We start from the raw sequence: 16,844 nt of genomic DNA on the forward strand, positions 1-16,844 counted from the left end.
AAAGTACAGAGGGAAATTACAGATCACGGAGACGTTCTAGATCAGATCTTTGGGTAAAGTACAGAGGGAAATTACAGATCATGGAGACGTTCTAAATCAGATCTTTGAGCAAAGTAGAGACCGGAAGTTCTAAATCAGGCCTGGTCAACCAGCTGTTGTAAAACTACAAGTCCCATCATGCCTTACCACAGTTTTGCTATTAGGGAATGCTAAAACTGTGGCAGGGCATGCTGGGATGTGTAGTTTCACAACATCTGGAGAGCCACAGGTTGGCCAGACCTGTTCTAGATCATGGACACATTCTATATCAGATCATTGTGTAAAGCTACATGGGGAAGACATAGATCAGAGAACTGGGTAAAGTACACTATGATTTTGAAGACCAATTAAACCATTGTTAACCCAACTGACCATCTCACATCTCACGGTGGAGCTCAGAAAAGAACATCAATCACTAGACCTGGATCTATCAGAGGTGTCTAGAACGGGTGGTAAATGAGGCAGGACAATGGATGCAATCAATGGCTGACTGCTCTAATTGTCCTGTCGGATCAGCATGGTTGGGCCGCAGTTCTCAATTACCTTCTCTGCAATCATAAACTCATAGCGCAGGAATTCCCTGGCACAAATGGCTCCAAGTAAGATGACAAACACAACATAGAGGAACCACCTAGAACGGAGAAGAAGAAAACTGTTTTAGGCTCGTGAATCGTTTGTAAAAACCTCCAACTCTCAGATCAGACTCTCATTTAGTTATAGGCTACATGACGCAAGTGGATGCAAGATAAGTATATCATAGATTTGGGGAGTGGTGATGTCACTGTGTCACATGACGCAATATAACACTGCCTGCATCAGGTAGAGCACACCTGGACGCGAGGGTCACCTGCCAGGGCCATGTTGTTCAGCTTCACATTAATACTTGTGTATTAGAAGGAATAGGGGGGGTCATTCCGAGTTGTTCGCTCGCAAGCTGCTTTTAGCAGCTTTGCACACGCTAAGCCGCCGCCTACTGGGAGTGAATCTTAACTTATCAAAATTGCGAACGAAAGATTCGCAATATTGCGAAAAGACTTCTCTGTGCAGTTTCTGAGTAGCTCGAGACTTACTCTGCCAATGCGATCAGTTCAGTGCTTGTCGTTCCTGGTTTGACGTCACAAACACACCCAGCGTTCGCCCAGACACTCCTCCGTTTCTCCAGCCACTCCCGCGTTTTTCCCAGAAACGGTAGCGTTTTTTCACACACTCCCATAAAACGGCCAGTTTCCGCCCAGAAACACCCACTTCCTGTCAATCACACTCCGATCACCAGAACGAAGAAAAAACCTCGTAATGCCGTGAGTAAAATTCCTAACTGCATAGCAAATTTACTTGGCGCAGTCGCACTGCGGACATTGCGCATGCGCATTAGCGACTAATCGCTCCGTTGCGAGAAAAAAATACCGAGCGAACAACTCGGAATGACCCCCAATGTGCGGTACTTACTGCAAACGTTCTTTTACTATTAGCTGTAAACTGTGCTCTTAGCTTTAAACTTACGAAATGGCGATTGCAGCCAAAGAGCCAACTGGAATGTTAACGGACGGTCTCTGCAGGTCTCCGCTCATGTTAAAGCCGGCCATGACGCCTACAGATAGTGACACAGAGAGACGGCAAATAAAGAGAAATAAAGATAAGGGGGAAATTATTAACGAATCGTTCACATGTCAAATAAATCTAATATTCAAATGTAGCTAGGATCCTGCAACACCCCACTACTCCCCAACACCCCGCCGCTCCCCAACACCCCGCTGCTCTCCAACACCCCGCTGCTCCCCAACACCCCGCACATGGTCTGTGCTCTGTTCCCCTCAAGGGGCCGAGAAATGTATTATCCTCCTGTATTTATATGCTGCATATAGTAATCTAACGTTATATACACATTACTGGCAGCAGAACAGTGGAACAGGCTCTATACATCTGTCACTCACGGAGATATAATTCCTGACTCGTCCCCATAGAAACTGCTCTAATCCACCTTAATTCCGCTGCAGCTCTCAGGATCATGTGAAGCAGATTACACAGTGATCCATTAATTAGAAAACACATACAGCTCTTTACCTTCCTGCAAAACATATGGCAGGATCTGCTAGCCCATTTACTAAAATAGAAGTGATTATCAGATATACACAGCGTGCATCACACCTGGGGGAGGAGCGGTGTATCACATATACACCATATGCATCACACCTGGGGGGGAGGAGCTGTGTATCACATATACAGCGTGTGCATCACACCTGGGGGGGAGGAGCTGTGTATCACATATACACTGTATGCATCACACCTGGGGGGAGAAGCTGTGCATCACATATACACCGTGTGCATCACACCTGTGGGGAGGAGCTGTGTATCACTTCTACAACGTGTGCATCACACCTGTGTGTGTGGGGGGGGGGGGGTAGCTGTGTATCACATATACACCGTGTGCATCACACCTGGGAGGGAGGAGCTGTGTATCACATATACACTGTGTGCATAACACCTGGGGGGAGGAGCAGAGTATCACATATACTCTGTGTGCATCTCACCTGAGTTGGAGAAGCTCTGTATCACATACATATACACCATGTGCATCACACCTTGGGGGGGGGGGGGGGGGGAGGAGCTGTGTATCACATATACACTGTGTGCATCACACCTGGGGGAGGAGCTGTGCATCACATATACACTGTGTGCCTCACACCTGGGGGGGAGGAGCGGTGTATCACATATACACTGTGTGCATCAAACCTGGGGGGAGAAGCTGTGTATCACATATACACCGTGTGCATCACACCTGGGGGGAGGAGCTGTGTACCACATATACACCGTGTGCATCACACCTGGGGGGGGGGAGGAGCTGTGTATCACTTATACACCGTGTGCATCACACCTGGGAGGGAGGAGCTGTGTATCACATATACACTGTATGCATCACACCTGGGGGGAGAAGCTGTGCATCACATATACACTGTGTGCATCACACCTGGGGGGAGGAGCTGTGTATCACATATACACCGTGTGCATCACACCTGGGGGGGGGGAGCTGTGTATCACATATACACCGTGTGCATCACACCTGGGAGGGAGGAGCTGTGTATCACATATACACTGTGTGCATCACACCTGGGGGGAGGAGCCGAGTATCGCATATACACTGTGTGCATCACACCTGGGGGGAGAAGCTCTGTATCACATATACACCATGTGCATCACACCTGGGGGGGTGAGGAGCTGTGTATCACATATACACTGTGTGCCTCCCACCTGGGGGGGGAGGAGCTGTGTATCACATATACACTGTGTGCATCACACCTGGGGGGAGGAACTGTGTATCACATATACACCGTGTGCATCACACCTGGGGGGGGGGGGGAGGTAGCTGTGTATCACATATACACCGTGTGCATCACACCTGGGAGGGAGGAGCTGTGTATCACATATACACTGTGTGCATCACACCTGGGGGGAGGAGCAGAGTATCACTTATACACTGTGTGCATCACAGCTGGGTTGGAGAAGCTCTGTATCACATATACACCATGTGCATCACACCTGGGGGGGGGGGGGGGGGGGGTGAGGAGCTGTGTATCACATATACACTGTGTGCATCACACCTGGGGGAGGAGCTGTGTATCACATATACACTGTGTGCCTCACACCTGGGGGGGGAGGAGCGGTGTATCACATATACACTGTGTGCATCAAACCTGGGGGGAGAAGCTGTGTTTCACATATACACCGTGTGCATCACACCTGGGGGGAGGAGCTGTGTATCACATATACACCGTGTGCATCACACCTGGGGGGGGGGAGAGCTGTGTATCACATATACACCGTGTGTATCACACCTGGGAGGGAGGAGCTGTGTATCACATATACACTGTATGCATCACACCTGGGGGGAGAAGCTGTGCATCACATATACACCGTGTGCATCACACCTGGGGGGAGGAGCTGTGTATCACATATACACCGTGTGCATCACACCTTGGGGGTGGAGCTGTGTATCACATATACACCGTGTGCATCACACCTGGGAGGGAGGAGCTGTGTATCACATATACACTGTGTGCATCACACCTGGGGGGAGGAGCCGAGTATCGCATATACACTGTGTGCATTACACCTGGGGGGAGAAGCTGTGCATCACATATACATCGTGTGCATCACACCTGGGGGGAGGAGCTGTGTATCACATATACACCATGTGCATCACACCTGGGGGGGGGGGGAACTGTGTATCACATATACACCGTGTGCATCACATCTGGGGGGGAGAAGCTGTGTATCACATTTACACTGTGTGCATCACACCTGGGGAGGGGGGGGGGGGGGGGAAGAGCTGTGTATCACATTTACACTGTGTGCATCACACCTGGGAGGGGGGGGGGGGGGGGGGAGAGCTGTGTATCACATTTACACTGTGTGCATCACACCTGGGAGGGGGGGGGGGGGGGAGAGCTGTGTATCACATTTACACTGTGTGCATCACACCTGGGAGGGTGGGGGGGGGGGGGGTAGCTGTGTATCACATATACAGCGTGTGCATCACACCTGGGGGGGGGAGGAGCTGTGTATCACATATACACTGTGTGCATCACACCTGGGGGGGAGGGGGGGGGGGAGGAGCTGTGTATTACATTTACACTGTGTGCATCACACCTGGGGGGGGGGGAGCTGTGTGTCACATATACACTGTGTGCATCACACCTGGGGGGGGAGAAGCTGTGTATCACATTTACACTGTGTGCATCACACCTGGGGGGGAGGGGGGGGGGGAGAGCTGTGTGTCACATTTACACTGTGTGCATCACACCTGGGAGGGGGGGGGGGGGGGGGGTAGCTGTGTATCACATATACACTGTGTGCATCACACCTGGGGGGGAGGAGCTGTGTATCACATATACACTGTGTGCATCACACCTGGGGGGGGGGGGGGGGGGGCTGTATATCACATTTACACTGTGTGCATCACACCTGGGGGGGTGGGGGGGGGGAGCAGTGTATCACATATACACTGTGTGCATCACACCTGGGGGGAGGAGCTGTATATCACATTTACACTGTGTGCCTCACACCTGGGGGGGAGGAGCTGTATATCACATTTACACTGTGTGCATCACACCTGGGGGGAGGAGCTGTATATCACATTTACACTGTGTGCATCACACCTGGGGGGAGGAGCTGTATATCACATTTACACTGTGTGCATCACACCTGGGGGGGAGGAGCTGTATATCACATTTACACTGTGTGCCTCACACCTGGGGGGGGGGGGGGGGGGGGAAAAGCTGTGTATCACATATACACTGTGTGCATCACAGCGGGGGGGGGGGGGGAGGAGCTGAGTATCACATATATATAATATGGATAGAATGATGAGACACGTGGGCCACACAATGCCATAAGGGCCCTACACACTGGGCGATGTTGGCGATATTATCGACCATTGAAATTATTGATGGACGATTTTTCCGCCAACGATTTAAAGCCTACACACTGGATGATATCGGTGGCCAATTTGGACGATATGAGAGTACAGATATCTATACTGTTCAAATTGAATGCAATGTTGAAACGATGATCGTTCATCGATGAAGCATCCACACTGAAAGATATGAACGATTTATCGTTCATTTATGAACGACATTGTTCATATCTTTCAAGATATCGCCCAGTGTGTAGGCCCCTTTAGACTAGACAAGCCTGACCCCTGCCCAACTAATATACCTGTGGCAGCCGGGAAAAACACCCCAAACACGGTGAAGAAAGACTCTCCCGGGGTGTAATCTGGATACGTGTTGTTCCGCATTAATTCATCTGAATATCCTACAAAGCCGTGTTCTGAGGAGAGAGAACACAACATGTAACCACAACATACATGTAACGTATCCATTCCATATGTAATCTACGATCTAATTACATACTTGGAACCTGAAATACAGAGATCTGCTCTCTAAAATGCGGCAAAAGGCTTAAACCATTAATAAAATACGAGTAACTAAATGTAACGTGTGTAACGCTAAACGCTGCGAGCTCTGCGCTGTAATACCGGCGCTGGTAAATGTTCTGCAGAACCCGTACAATATTTCCACCACTCTTCCTGCTTCTTCTCCTCTCTACTTCTACGGACTCCATCAAAATATCACTTACTAAAATAATTAATTAATTGCAATTTAAAATATTGCCACTAACACTTCTGAACACTTGTCTAATTCTGCAGAGATCATATACTTGTAAAGCAGTGTACACAGGACCCATGACTTATATCATCGTCATCGTTTATGAGGCAGCAGAGTGCATAGTGGTTAGCATTACAATTTGGATGTGTGGAGTTTGTGTGTACTCTCTGAGTTTGTGTATATTTTCTCCGCTTTCCTCCCACTGGCTTCACACAAATGCTTCCACTCTACCCAATGGTATGAAACTAGTTTACTACTGGGTGACGCCCCAGTTGCTTTGTGTAGTGACCCTTAAATAGTTTGGGGTCCTTTGTTAGGTTTTGTTTTTTTCTCATTTCCTGTCGGCCGCGCCTACTTTACCTGCGTCGTGATATGATGTGCTATGTGTACAATCCATGTTTTATACAGTGTTTGCTTTTACTTCCATGCGTCACTTTCCAGGGTACTCTGTTGTTTCATGCCCTGTTTATGTCAGCGGCTGTCTATTTCTATTTCTAGTCCTTGTTTTTGTTATGTCCACAATAAAAATAAAAAAACTGTGTGGGAGACGGAAGGAGAGGACGTGACACTGGGCGGGAAGTTGGGATTTGGTTGTGTGGTACTTGAGGCAGCGTACAGCCATCCAAGTGGAGAGCAGAGAGATAGTCGGACATGCGGGAAGTCTGAGAGAGGTCCCTGTTACAACCCTGCGGTAGGCTAGCTGGATAGGGGTAGATGACTCTCTGAACAGATGCAGGGCCTGATTTCGATTTGCATGGAATTGCAGGGCTGCAGGGCAGCGGCTGCGCAATACCGTAGAAATAAAATGCAATAACAGCAGGAGGCGTCTGTAGGAGATAGAGGCGTCCTGCATGGATCTGCGAGGTCAGAGAGCTGCGTCTGGGGGCACAGCCCTAGATCACCGTCAGTGACGACTCACAACGTTAGCAGACCGCGGTCAGTCTGCGTAGCTTGCTCGGATTGGCCATAGGAACCGGACAGGGTCCAGGAAGTCTGCGTCGGGCAACGCCCGCCTACAAAACGGGCTCAATACTGCCCAATTTGAAGAACGTTGCCGGTTGCCGTCCCACAAATGCCACGACATGGCAATCATGCTGCAGCTAAGGGAGGACTGCCATGTCATAAGACCAAGCTTGTGCAGAATGGAAGGGGTCTGGCGCCAGTGCAGACCCACAATCATCAGGTTTGTATGTAAACCATCAGGTTTGAATGAACTGTGCAAATTGGTGGAATGATGTCACAGCAGCTCAAGCACGCCATTTTGTCCTCAGCAGGGGCCAGGGTAGTCGTGCGGTTACTGGCCTTGCTACTATGTGCCATGTGCCTCCTTGCCTGGGATGGGTCGGGATCCGGAGGTATCCCATGGGGCAGGATCCAGCATTGGCACCAGGCAGCACTGGAGACCTGGACTGGGGAATTTGGCACCAACCATGACCCAATCACAGCTCACGAGCTGGCGGCCAATCAGGAGTGGCAACGGCGAGCCAATCCTGGCTTGCCGCGCCATAGCCCCGCCCCCTGACACTGGCTTATATTAGCCAGCGCCGGCCGCAGGAGTTCAGTTTGTCGGCCAGGAGGGAGCAGAGAAGAGCTCCCGAAGATTGAAGAAAGAAGGCGGCGCCGGAAGTCCTGGAGAGCGGCGGCAGTTGTGGAAGAGCTGTTACACGCCGCCGCCCGCCGGGTGAAGTACAAAGAGCCGACGCCTGTCGATTAAGGCGTCGGAAGCCCTGGGACAGCGGTGTGTGACGGAAAAGAGCTTTCACTGGCCACCGCTGCCCAGGTGAAGACTCCAGGAAGCCCGGAGGTGGTGGGAGCCATCCTCCGGCAAAGACTACGCGGTGGGCGGGGCAGGTCCAGCCACAGCCCTTAGGACCGGTAAGTCCAAATGGTTCCCCCCACCATAGACCACAAGGGTTCGGGCACTAGGTCCGTGGGCATAGCAGGTACTAGGCTGGGGGCGGGCACTAAGCTCGGGGGACATAAGGGGGGCATTAGGCCCAATAGAATTGTGGTGCATTAGGCCCGGAGAGCGATACAGGCATTAGGCCCAATAGGAATAGCCAGTTGTCAGGGCACTAGGCCCTAGGAGATATGAATAGGCCCCCAACCGCAATAACAGGCTGGGGCACAGTGGGCAGGAAGCCCAAAGCTATTGTGTGTACGATAGGGTTGGTATAGGCAAGAGTACAAGGCCCAGTAGTCTGACACGGTGCGATTAACCGCAGGTGTGGCAAGTCAGCGCTAGGCCGTGGTATATTTTGATCCGGCGGTAGGCCGCAGGTTGGATAAGTAGGCGCTACGCCGCAGGTGTGGTAAGTCTGTGCTAGGCCATGGTATATTTTGATCCGGCGGTAGGCCGCAGGTTGGATAAGTAGGTGCTAGGCCATGGTATCTCTAGATCTGGCGCTAGGCCACTAGGTTTAGGGGATACAGTCAGGCCATTAAAGGTAGACGGTGGTAAGTACTAAAGTTTTCCCACAGCCTGGGCCCCATTAAAGGTAGGCTGTCAGATGTTACGCGCCAGTGAGTATTATACTATATTATTGTACTGTATTATGTCATAACCTCTGCATAAGTGTCTCTCGGTTGTATTGCGTAAGCAGCGCCACGTCCCGTGGGCTGCATTGCGTGTTCTATTACAGGAGCAAAGAAGGAGGGACAGTCGTCTACAGGAAACCGAGGGTATAGTTAGTGAGCAGAATTGTGTTTCGTGTGTGTATGTTGCCCCTTTTCCCCACCTCCCGTTTGGGAGTTTTTGTTCAGGGTCACGCATGGTGCTTCGCACCACTACAGGAGCACCCAGTCTGAGGCCGCAAGTGCCAATGATGACCATTCACTGTGCCTCCCCCACCCGGCGTAGCGTGTCTCTCATTCTTTTCAGATCACCCCAAGAAGTTCTTGTCCGTGTCTAGGACGTGTTCCAGGGCCGCCTGAGTTGCGTGAGGCGGGAGGTACGTAAGCTTGGTAAGAGAGTTCTTTTTGCAGGGCCCCACCCCCGTGCCTCTTACATGGGCTCCCTTTATCGCTGAGCAGCTTCCAGAGACTGGCAGGATCCGGGCACCTCCATTGCTGGCTCCAGTGAGTTACAGTCTCAGATTGTATATCAGTGATACAGCGACACCCCGATACAGGGTATAGAGAACGCGTTCTACTCTCAGGAGACCCCTGTATCTACAGCCTGCCACTACCATGCTGCTCTCTGCCAGAGTTTATACAGAACCGTCAGCTAATCTCCAACCTTCCCAGCCCGCCGCGACATTAAAAGATATAAGATAGCAATAATTCCAGAGAGGAACAATGAGGCCCATTTCCTGCTGCCAGGGTAACGCGCAGCGAGGGTTCAACGCCACAAAGAGAATCTCAGGTTCATATCTTCTGTCTGAGCTACCTGCCGGCCGCTGTGTCCTGTCTCCTGCCACTTATTCTCTGTCATCTGCACTTACTGCCCTAACCCCACTCCTGTCTGCTGCACTTACTGCCCTCACCCCACTCCTGCCAGCTGCACCTACTGCCCTCACCCCACTCCTGCCAGCTGCACCTACTGCCCTCACCCCACTCCAGCCAGCTGCACTTACTGCCCTCACCCCACTCCTGCCTGCTGCACTTACTGCCCTCACCCCACTCCTGCCAGCTGCACCTACTGCCCTCACCCCACTCCTGCCTGCTGCACCTACTGCCCTCACCCCACTCCTGTCTGCTGCACTTACTGCCCTCACCCCACTCCTGCCTGCTGCACCTACTGCCCTCACCCCACTCCAGCCAGCTGCACCTACTGCCCTCACCCCACTCCAGCCAGCTGCACTTACTGCCCTCACCCCACTCCTGCCTGCTGCCCTCACCCCACTCCTGCCTGCTGCACTTACTGCCCTTACCCCACTCCTGCCAGCTGCACCTACTGCCCTCACCCCACTCCTGCCTGCTGCACCTACTGCCCTCACCCCACTCCTGTCTGCTGCACTTACTGCCCTCACCCCACTCCTGCCAGCTGCACCTACTGCCCTCACCCCACTCCAGCCAGCTGCACCTACTGCCCTCACCCCACTCCAGCCAGCTGCACTTACTGCCCTCACCCCACTCCTGCCTGCTGCACTTACTGCCCTTACCCCACTCCTGCCAGCTGCACCTACTGCCCTCACCCCACTCCTGCCTGCTGCACCTACTGCCCTCACCCCACTCCTGCCAGCTGCACTTACTGCCCTCACCCCACTCCTGCCAGCTGCACTTACTGCCCTCACCCCACTCCTGCCAGCTGCACCTATTGCCCTCACCCCACTCCTGCCAGCTGCACTTACTGCCCTCACCCCACTCCTGCCTGCTGCACTTACTGCCCTCACCCCACTCCAGCCAGCTGCACTCTCTGCCCTCACCCCACTCCTGCCCTCACCCCACTCCTGCCAGCTGCACTCTCTGCCCTCACCCCACTCCTGCCAGCTGCACTCTCTGCCCTCACCTCACTCCTGCCAGCTGCACTCTCTGCCCTCACCCCACTCCTGCCTGCTGCACTCTCTGCCCTCACCCCACTCCTGCCTGCTGCACTTACTGCCCCCACCCCACTCCTGCCAGCTGCACTCTCTGCCCTCACCCCACTCCTGCCTGCTGCACTTACTGCCCTCACCCCACTCCTGCCTGCTGCACTTACTGCCATCACCCCACTCCTGCCTGCTGCACTTACTGCCCTCACCCCACTCCTGCCTGCTGCACTTACTGCCCTCACCCCACTCCTGCCTGCTGCACCTACTGCCCTCACCCCACTCCTGTCTGCTGCACTTACTGCCCTTACTCCACTCCAGCCAGCTGCACTTACTGCCCTCACCCCACTCCAGCCAGCAGCACTTACTGCCCTCACCCCACTCTAGCCAGCTGCACTCCCTGCCCTCACCCCACTCCTGCCAGCTGCACTCACTGCCCTCACCCCACTCCTGCCAGCTGCACTCACTGCCCTCACCCCACTCCTGCCTGCTGCACTTACTGCCCTCACCCCACTCCTACCAGCTGCACTTACTGCCCACACCTCACTCCTGCCAGCTGCACTTACTGCTCTCATCCCACTCCTGCCAGCTGCACCTACTGCCCTCACCCCACTCCTGCCAGCTGCACTTACTGCCCTCACCCCACTCCTGCCAGCTGCACTTACTGCCCTCACCCCACTCCTGCCTGCTGCACCTACTGCCCTCACCCCACTCCTGCCTGCTGCACTTACTGCTCTCACCCCACTCCTGCCAGCTGCACCTACTGCCCTCACCCCACTCCTGCCAGCTGCACTTACTGCCCTCACCTCACTCCAGCCAGCTGCACTTACTGCCCTCACCCCACTCCTGCCTGCTGCACCTACTGCCCTCACCCCACTCCTGCCAGCTGCACTCTCTGCCCTCACCTCACTCCTGCCAGCTGCACTTACTGCTCTCACCCCACTCCTGCCAGCTGCACTTACTGCCCTCATCCCACTCCTGCCTGCTGCACTTACTGCCCTCACCCCACTCCTGCCTGCTGCACCTACTGCCCTGACCCCACTCCTGCCAGCTGCACTCTCTGCCCTCACCTCACTCCAGCCAGCTGCACTTACTGCCCTCACCCCACTCCTGCCAGCTGCACTCTCTGCCCTCACCTCACTCCAGCCAGCTGCACTTACTGCCCTCACCCCACTCCTGCCAGCTGCACTTACTGCCCTCACCCCACTCCTGTCTGCTGCACTTACTGCCCTTACCCCACTCCAGCCAGCTGCACTTACTGCCCTCACCCCACTCCAGCCAGCTGCACTTACTGCCCTCACCCCACTCCAGCCAGCTGCACTTACTGCCCTCACCCCACTCCAGCCAGCTGCACTCCCTGCCCTCACCCCACTCCAGCCAGCTGCACTCCCTGCCCTCACCCCACTCCTGCCAGCTGCACTTACTGCCCTCACCCCACTCCTGCCAGCTGCACTTACTGCCCTCACCCCACTCCTGCCTGCTGCACTTACTGCCCTCACCCCACTCCTGCCAGCTGCACTTACTGCCCACACCTCACTCCTGCCAGCTGCATTTACTGCTCTCACCCCACTCCTGCCAGCTGCACCTACTGCCCTCACCCCACTCCTGCCTGCTGCACTTACTGCCCTCACCCCACTCCTGCCAGCTGCACCTACTGCCCTCACCCCACTCCTGCCAGCTACACCTACTGCCCTCACCCCACTCCTGCCAGCTGCACTTACTGCCCTCACCCCACTCCTGCCAGCTGCACTTACTGCTCTCACCCCACTCCTGCCAGCTGCACCTACTGCCCTCACCCCACTCCTGCCTGCTGCACCTACTGCCCTCACCCCACTCCTGCCAGCTGCACTTACTGCCCTCAACCCCACTCCTGCCAGCTGCACTAACTGCCCTCGCCCCACTCCTGCCAGCTGCACTCTCTGCCCTCACCCCACTCCTGCCAGCTGCACTCACTGCCCTCACCCCACTCCTGTCAGCTGCACTTACTGCCCTCACCCCACTCCTGCCTGCTGCACCTACTGCCCTCACCCCACTCCTGCCTGCTGCACCTACTGCCCTCACCTCACTCCTGCCAGCTGCACTCACTGCCCTCACCCCACTCCTGTCAGCTGCACTTACTGCCCTCACCCCACTCCTGCCTGCTGCACCTACTGCCCTCACCCCACTCCTGCCTGCTGCACCTACTGCCCTCACCCCACTCCAGCCAGCTGCACTTACTGCCCTCACCCCACTCCTGCCAGCTGCACTTACTGCCCTCACCCCACTCCTGCCAGCTGCACTTACTGCCCTCACCCCACTCCTGCCTGCTGCACCTACTGCCCTCACCCCACTCCTGCCAGCTGCACTCTCTGCCCTCACCCCACTCCTGCCAGCTGCACTCTCTGCCCTCACCCCACTCCTGCCAGCTGCACTCTCTGCCCTCACCTCACTCCTGCCAGCTGCACTCTCTGCCCTCACCCCACTCCTGCCAGCTGCACTTACTGCCCTCACCCCACTCCTGCCAGCTGCACTTACTGCCCTCACCTCACTCCTGCCAGCTGCACCTACTGCCCTCACCCCACTCCTGCCAGCTGCACTTACTGCCCTCACCCCACTCCAGCCAGCTGCACTCTCTGCCCTCACCCCACTCCTGCCAGCTGCACTCTCTGCCCTCACCCCACTCCTGCCAGCTGCACTCTCTGCCCTCACCCCACTCCTGCCAGCTGCACTCTCTGCCCTCACCCCACTCCTGCCTGCTGCACTCTCTGCCCTCACCCCACTCCTGCCTGCTGCACTCTCTGCCCTCACCCCACTCCTGCCTGCTGCACTTACTGCCCCCACCCCACTCCTGCCAGCTGCACTCTCTGCCCTCACCTCACTCCTGCCTGCTGCACTTACTGCCCTCACCCCACTCCTGCCAGCTGCACTTACTGCCCTCACCTCACTCCTGCCTGCTGCACTTACTGCCCTCACCCCACTCCTGCCTGCTGCACTTACTGCCCTCACCCCACTCCTGCCAGCTGCACTCACTGCCCTCACCCCACTCCTGCCAGCTGCACTTACTGCCCTCACCCCACTCCTGCCAGCTGCACTCCCTGCCCTCACCCCACTCCAGCCAGCTGCACTTACTGCCCTCACCCCACTCTTGCCTGCTGCACTTACTGCCCTTACCCCACTCCTGCCAGCTGCACTTACTGCCCTGACCCCACTCCTGCCTGCTGCACTTTCCCACTTCTGTCCTGCTTCCTACCCCCAGTGCCAGCCATGGTTCCTCTCACATGCACTATTAGAGGTGCCAGCAGGTCTCTGCCATGGGATCCCTATATGGGAAACTAAATAAATTATATTCTGTATTTCGGATATTTGGATATGGGATACTCAACCTGTATATAATTTGCTATTAATATGAAGAAAGTCATGGGCCAATCCCATGGTTGGTAGAGTAATAATCTCTTGATCTCATGACGTTCCTCTTGTGATTGGAGGAATTATCGGGGTCTCCAGAGATTAAGAAGTGAATTCTCTTCTGATTTTGTGCACTTTATAAAGCAATGTCTGGAAAGTGAACTCGGGATCATCTGGAAGTGAGGTCTGCAGCAGGAGCGAGTGCCGCAGACAGCGATAATCCCTTTCCTGGTTTAAAGAGCCATTAAAAAAGTACAAAGTTTACAAACTCTAGACTGGGTGTTACATGGGCGAGCGCTGCCACTATGGAGATTACTCTGTGGAGCTGGATCTATCCCACATACTTGGCAGAGGTCCATGTCCCTCCCGGTCAGACTGCCGCAGTCTGGGAGCTGCTCATGTATGAGGTCATGCTACATCTATCTGTGCTAATTGGAAAAACATGCAGAAAGTGGTTTCCTATATTACAGAGACCGCAGGACCCAGCACACAGCTGGTACACGGTACATACCCAACAGTAGCTGCTACACGGCAACTACACGTAAGTAGCTGGTACATACCCAACAGTAGCTGGTACGTGTCAGTAGCTGGTATACGGCACGTACACGTCAGTAGCTGGTATACGGCACGTACACGTCAGTAGCTGGTACACGGCACGTACACGTCAGTAGCTGGTACACGGCACGTACACGTCAGTAGCTGGTACATGGCACGTACATGTCAGTAGCTGGTACACATCAGTAGCTGGTACACGGCACGTACGCGTCAGTAGCTGGTACACGGCACGTACAGGTCAGTAGCTGGTACACGGCAACTACACGCCAGTAGCTGGTACACGGCAACTACACGTCAGTAGCTGGTACACGGCAACTACACGCCAGTAGCTGGTACACGGCAACTACACGTCAGTAGCTGGTACACGGCATGTATTCGTCAGTAGCTGGTACACGGCACGTACTCGTCAGTAGCTGGTACACGGCACGTACCCGGCAGTAGCAGGTACACGGCACGTACCCGGCAGTAGCTGGTACACGGCAACTACACGTCAGTAGCTGGTACACGGCAACTACACGTCAGTAGCTGGTACACGGCAACTACACGTCAGTAGCTGGTACACGGCAACTACACGTCAGTAGCTGGTACACGGCAACTACACGTCAGTAGCTGGTATACGGCACGTACATGTCAGTAGCTGGTACACGGCAACTACACGTCAGTAGCTGGTATACGGCACGTACATGTCAGTAGCTGGTACACGGCAACTACACGCCAGTAGCTGGTACACGGCAACTACACGTCAGTAGCTGGTACACGGCATGTATTCGTCAGTAGCTGGTACACGGCACGTACTCGTCAGTAGCTGGTACACGGCACGTACCCGGCAGTAGCTGGTACACGGCACGTACCCGGCAGTAGCTGGTACACGGCAACTACACGTCAGTAGCTGGTACACGGCAACTACACGTCAGTAGCTGGTACACGGCAACTACACGTCAGTAGCTGGTACACGGCAACTACACGTCAGTAGCTGGTACACGGCAACTACACGTCAGTAGCTGGTATACGGCACGTACATGTCAGTAGCTGGTACACGGCAACTACACGTCAGTAGCTGGTATACGGCACGTACATGTCAGTAGCTGGTACACGGCACATACACGTCAGTAGCTGGTACACGGCACATACACGTCAGTAGCTGGTACACGGCACATACACGTCATAGCTGGTACACGGCACGTACATGTCAGTAGCTCGTTCACGGCACGTACACGTCAGTAGCTAGTACACATCAGTAGCTAGTACACGGCACGTACACGTCAGTAGCTGGTACACGGCAACTACACGGCAGTAGCTGGTACACGGCACGTACACTTCAGTAGCTGGTACACGGCCCGTACACGTTAGTAGCTGATACACGGCACGTACCCGTCAGTAGCTGGTACACGGCACGTACACGTCAGTAGCTGGTACACGGCACGTACACGTCAGTAGCTGGTACACGGCACGTACCCGGCAGTAGCTGGTACACGGCACGTACACGTCAGTAGCTGGTACACGGCACGTACACGTCAGTAGCTGGTACACGGCACGTACCCGTCAGTAGCTGGTACACGGCACGTACCCGGCAGTAGCTGGTACACGGCACGTACATGTCAGTAGCTGGTACACATCAGTAGCTGGTACACGGCCCGTACACGTCAGTAGCTGGTACACGGCACGTACCCGTCAGTAGCTGGTACACGGCACGTACACGTCAGTAGCTGGTACACGGCACGTACACGTCAGTAGCTGGTACACGGCACGTACACGTCAGTAGCTGGTACACGGCACGTACACGTCAGTAGCTGGTACACGGCACGTACACGTCAGTAGCTGGTACACGGCACGTACCCGGCAGTAGCTGGTACACGGCACGTACACGTCAGTAGCTGGTACACGGCACGTACACGTCAGTAGCTGGTACACGGCACGTACACGTCAGTAGCTGGTACACGGCACGTACCCGGCAGTAGCTGGTACACGGCACGTACATGTCAGTAGCTGGTACACATCAGTAGCTGGTACACGGCACGTACCCGTCAGTAGCTGGTACACGGCACGTACCCGGCAGTAGCTGGTACACGGCACGTACATGTCAGTAGCTGGTACACATCAGTAGCTGGTACACGGCACGTACCCGTCAGTAGCTGGTACACGGCACGTACCCGTCAGTAGCTGGTACACGGCACGTACACGTCAGTAGCTGGTACACGGCACGTACACGTCAGTAGCTGGTACACGGCACGTA

The 16,844-nt window shown here is 54.8% G+C and overlaps 1 protein-coding gene across 2 annotated transcripts in view; it reads right to left on the reverse strand.

The window, feature by feature from the left end:
- Positions 1 to 16,844, reverse strand: part of SLC12A8 (solute carrier family 12 member 8) — a 106,640-nt gene that overhangs the window by 18,517 nt on the left and 71,279 nt on the right. For both annotated transcript variants that reach the window (XM_063932776.1, XM_063932775.1), the window contains exons 7-9: positions 5,752 to 5,865; positions 1,540 to 1,627; positions 583 to 670 (exon numbers count right to left, since the gene is read on the reverse strand). In XM_063932776.1, the coding sequence (XP_063788846.1) occupies positions 583 to 670; positions 1,540 to 1,627; positions 5,752 to 5,865 (290 nt within the window). The remainder of the gene's footprint in view (positions 1 to 582; positions 671 to 1,539; positions 1,628 to 5,751; positions 5,866 to 16,844) is intronic.

The sequence above is a fragment of the Pseudophryne corroboree genome, chromosome 7 (genome assembly GCF_028390025.1).
Source record: "Pseudophryne corroboree isolate aPseCor3 chromosome 7, aPseCor3.hap2, whole genome shotgun sequence".
NCBI lineage: Eukaryota > Metazoa > Chordata > Amphibia > Anura > Myobatrachidae > Pseudophryne > Pseudophryne corroboree.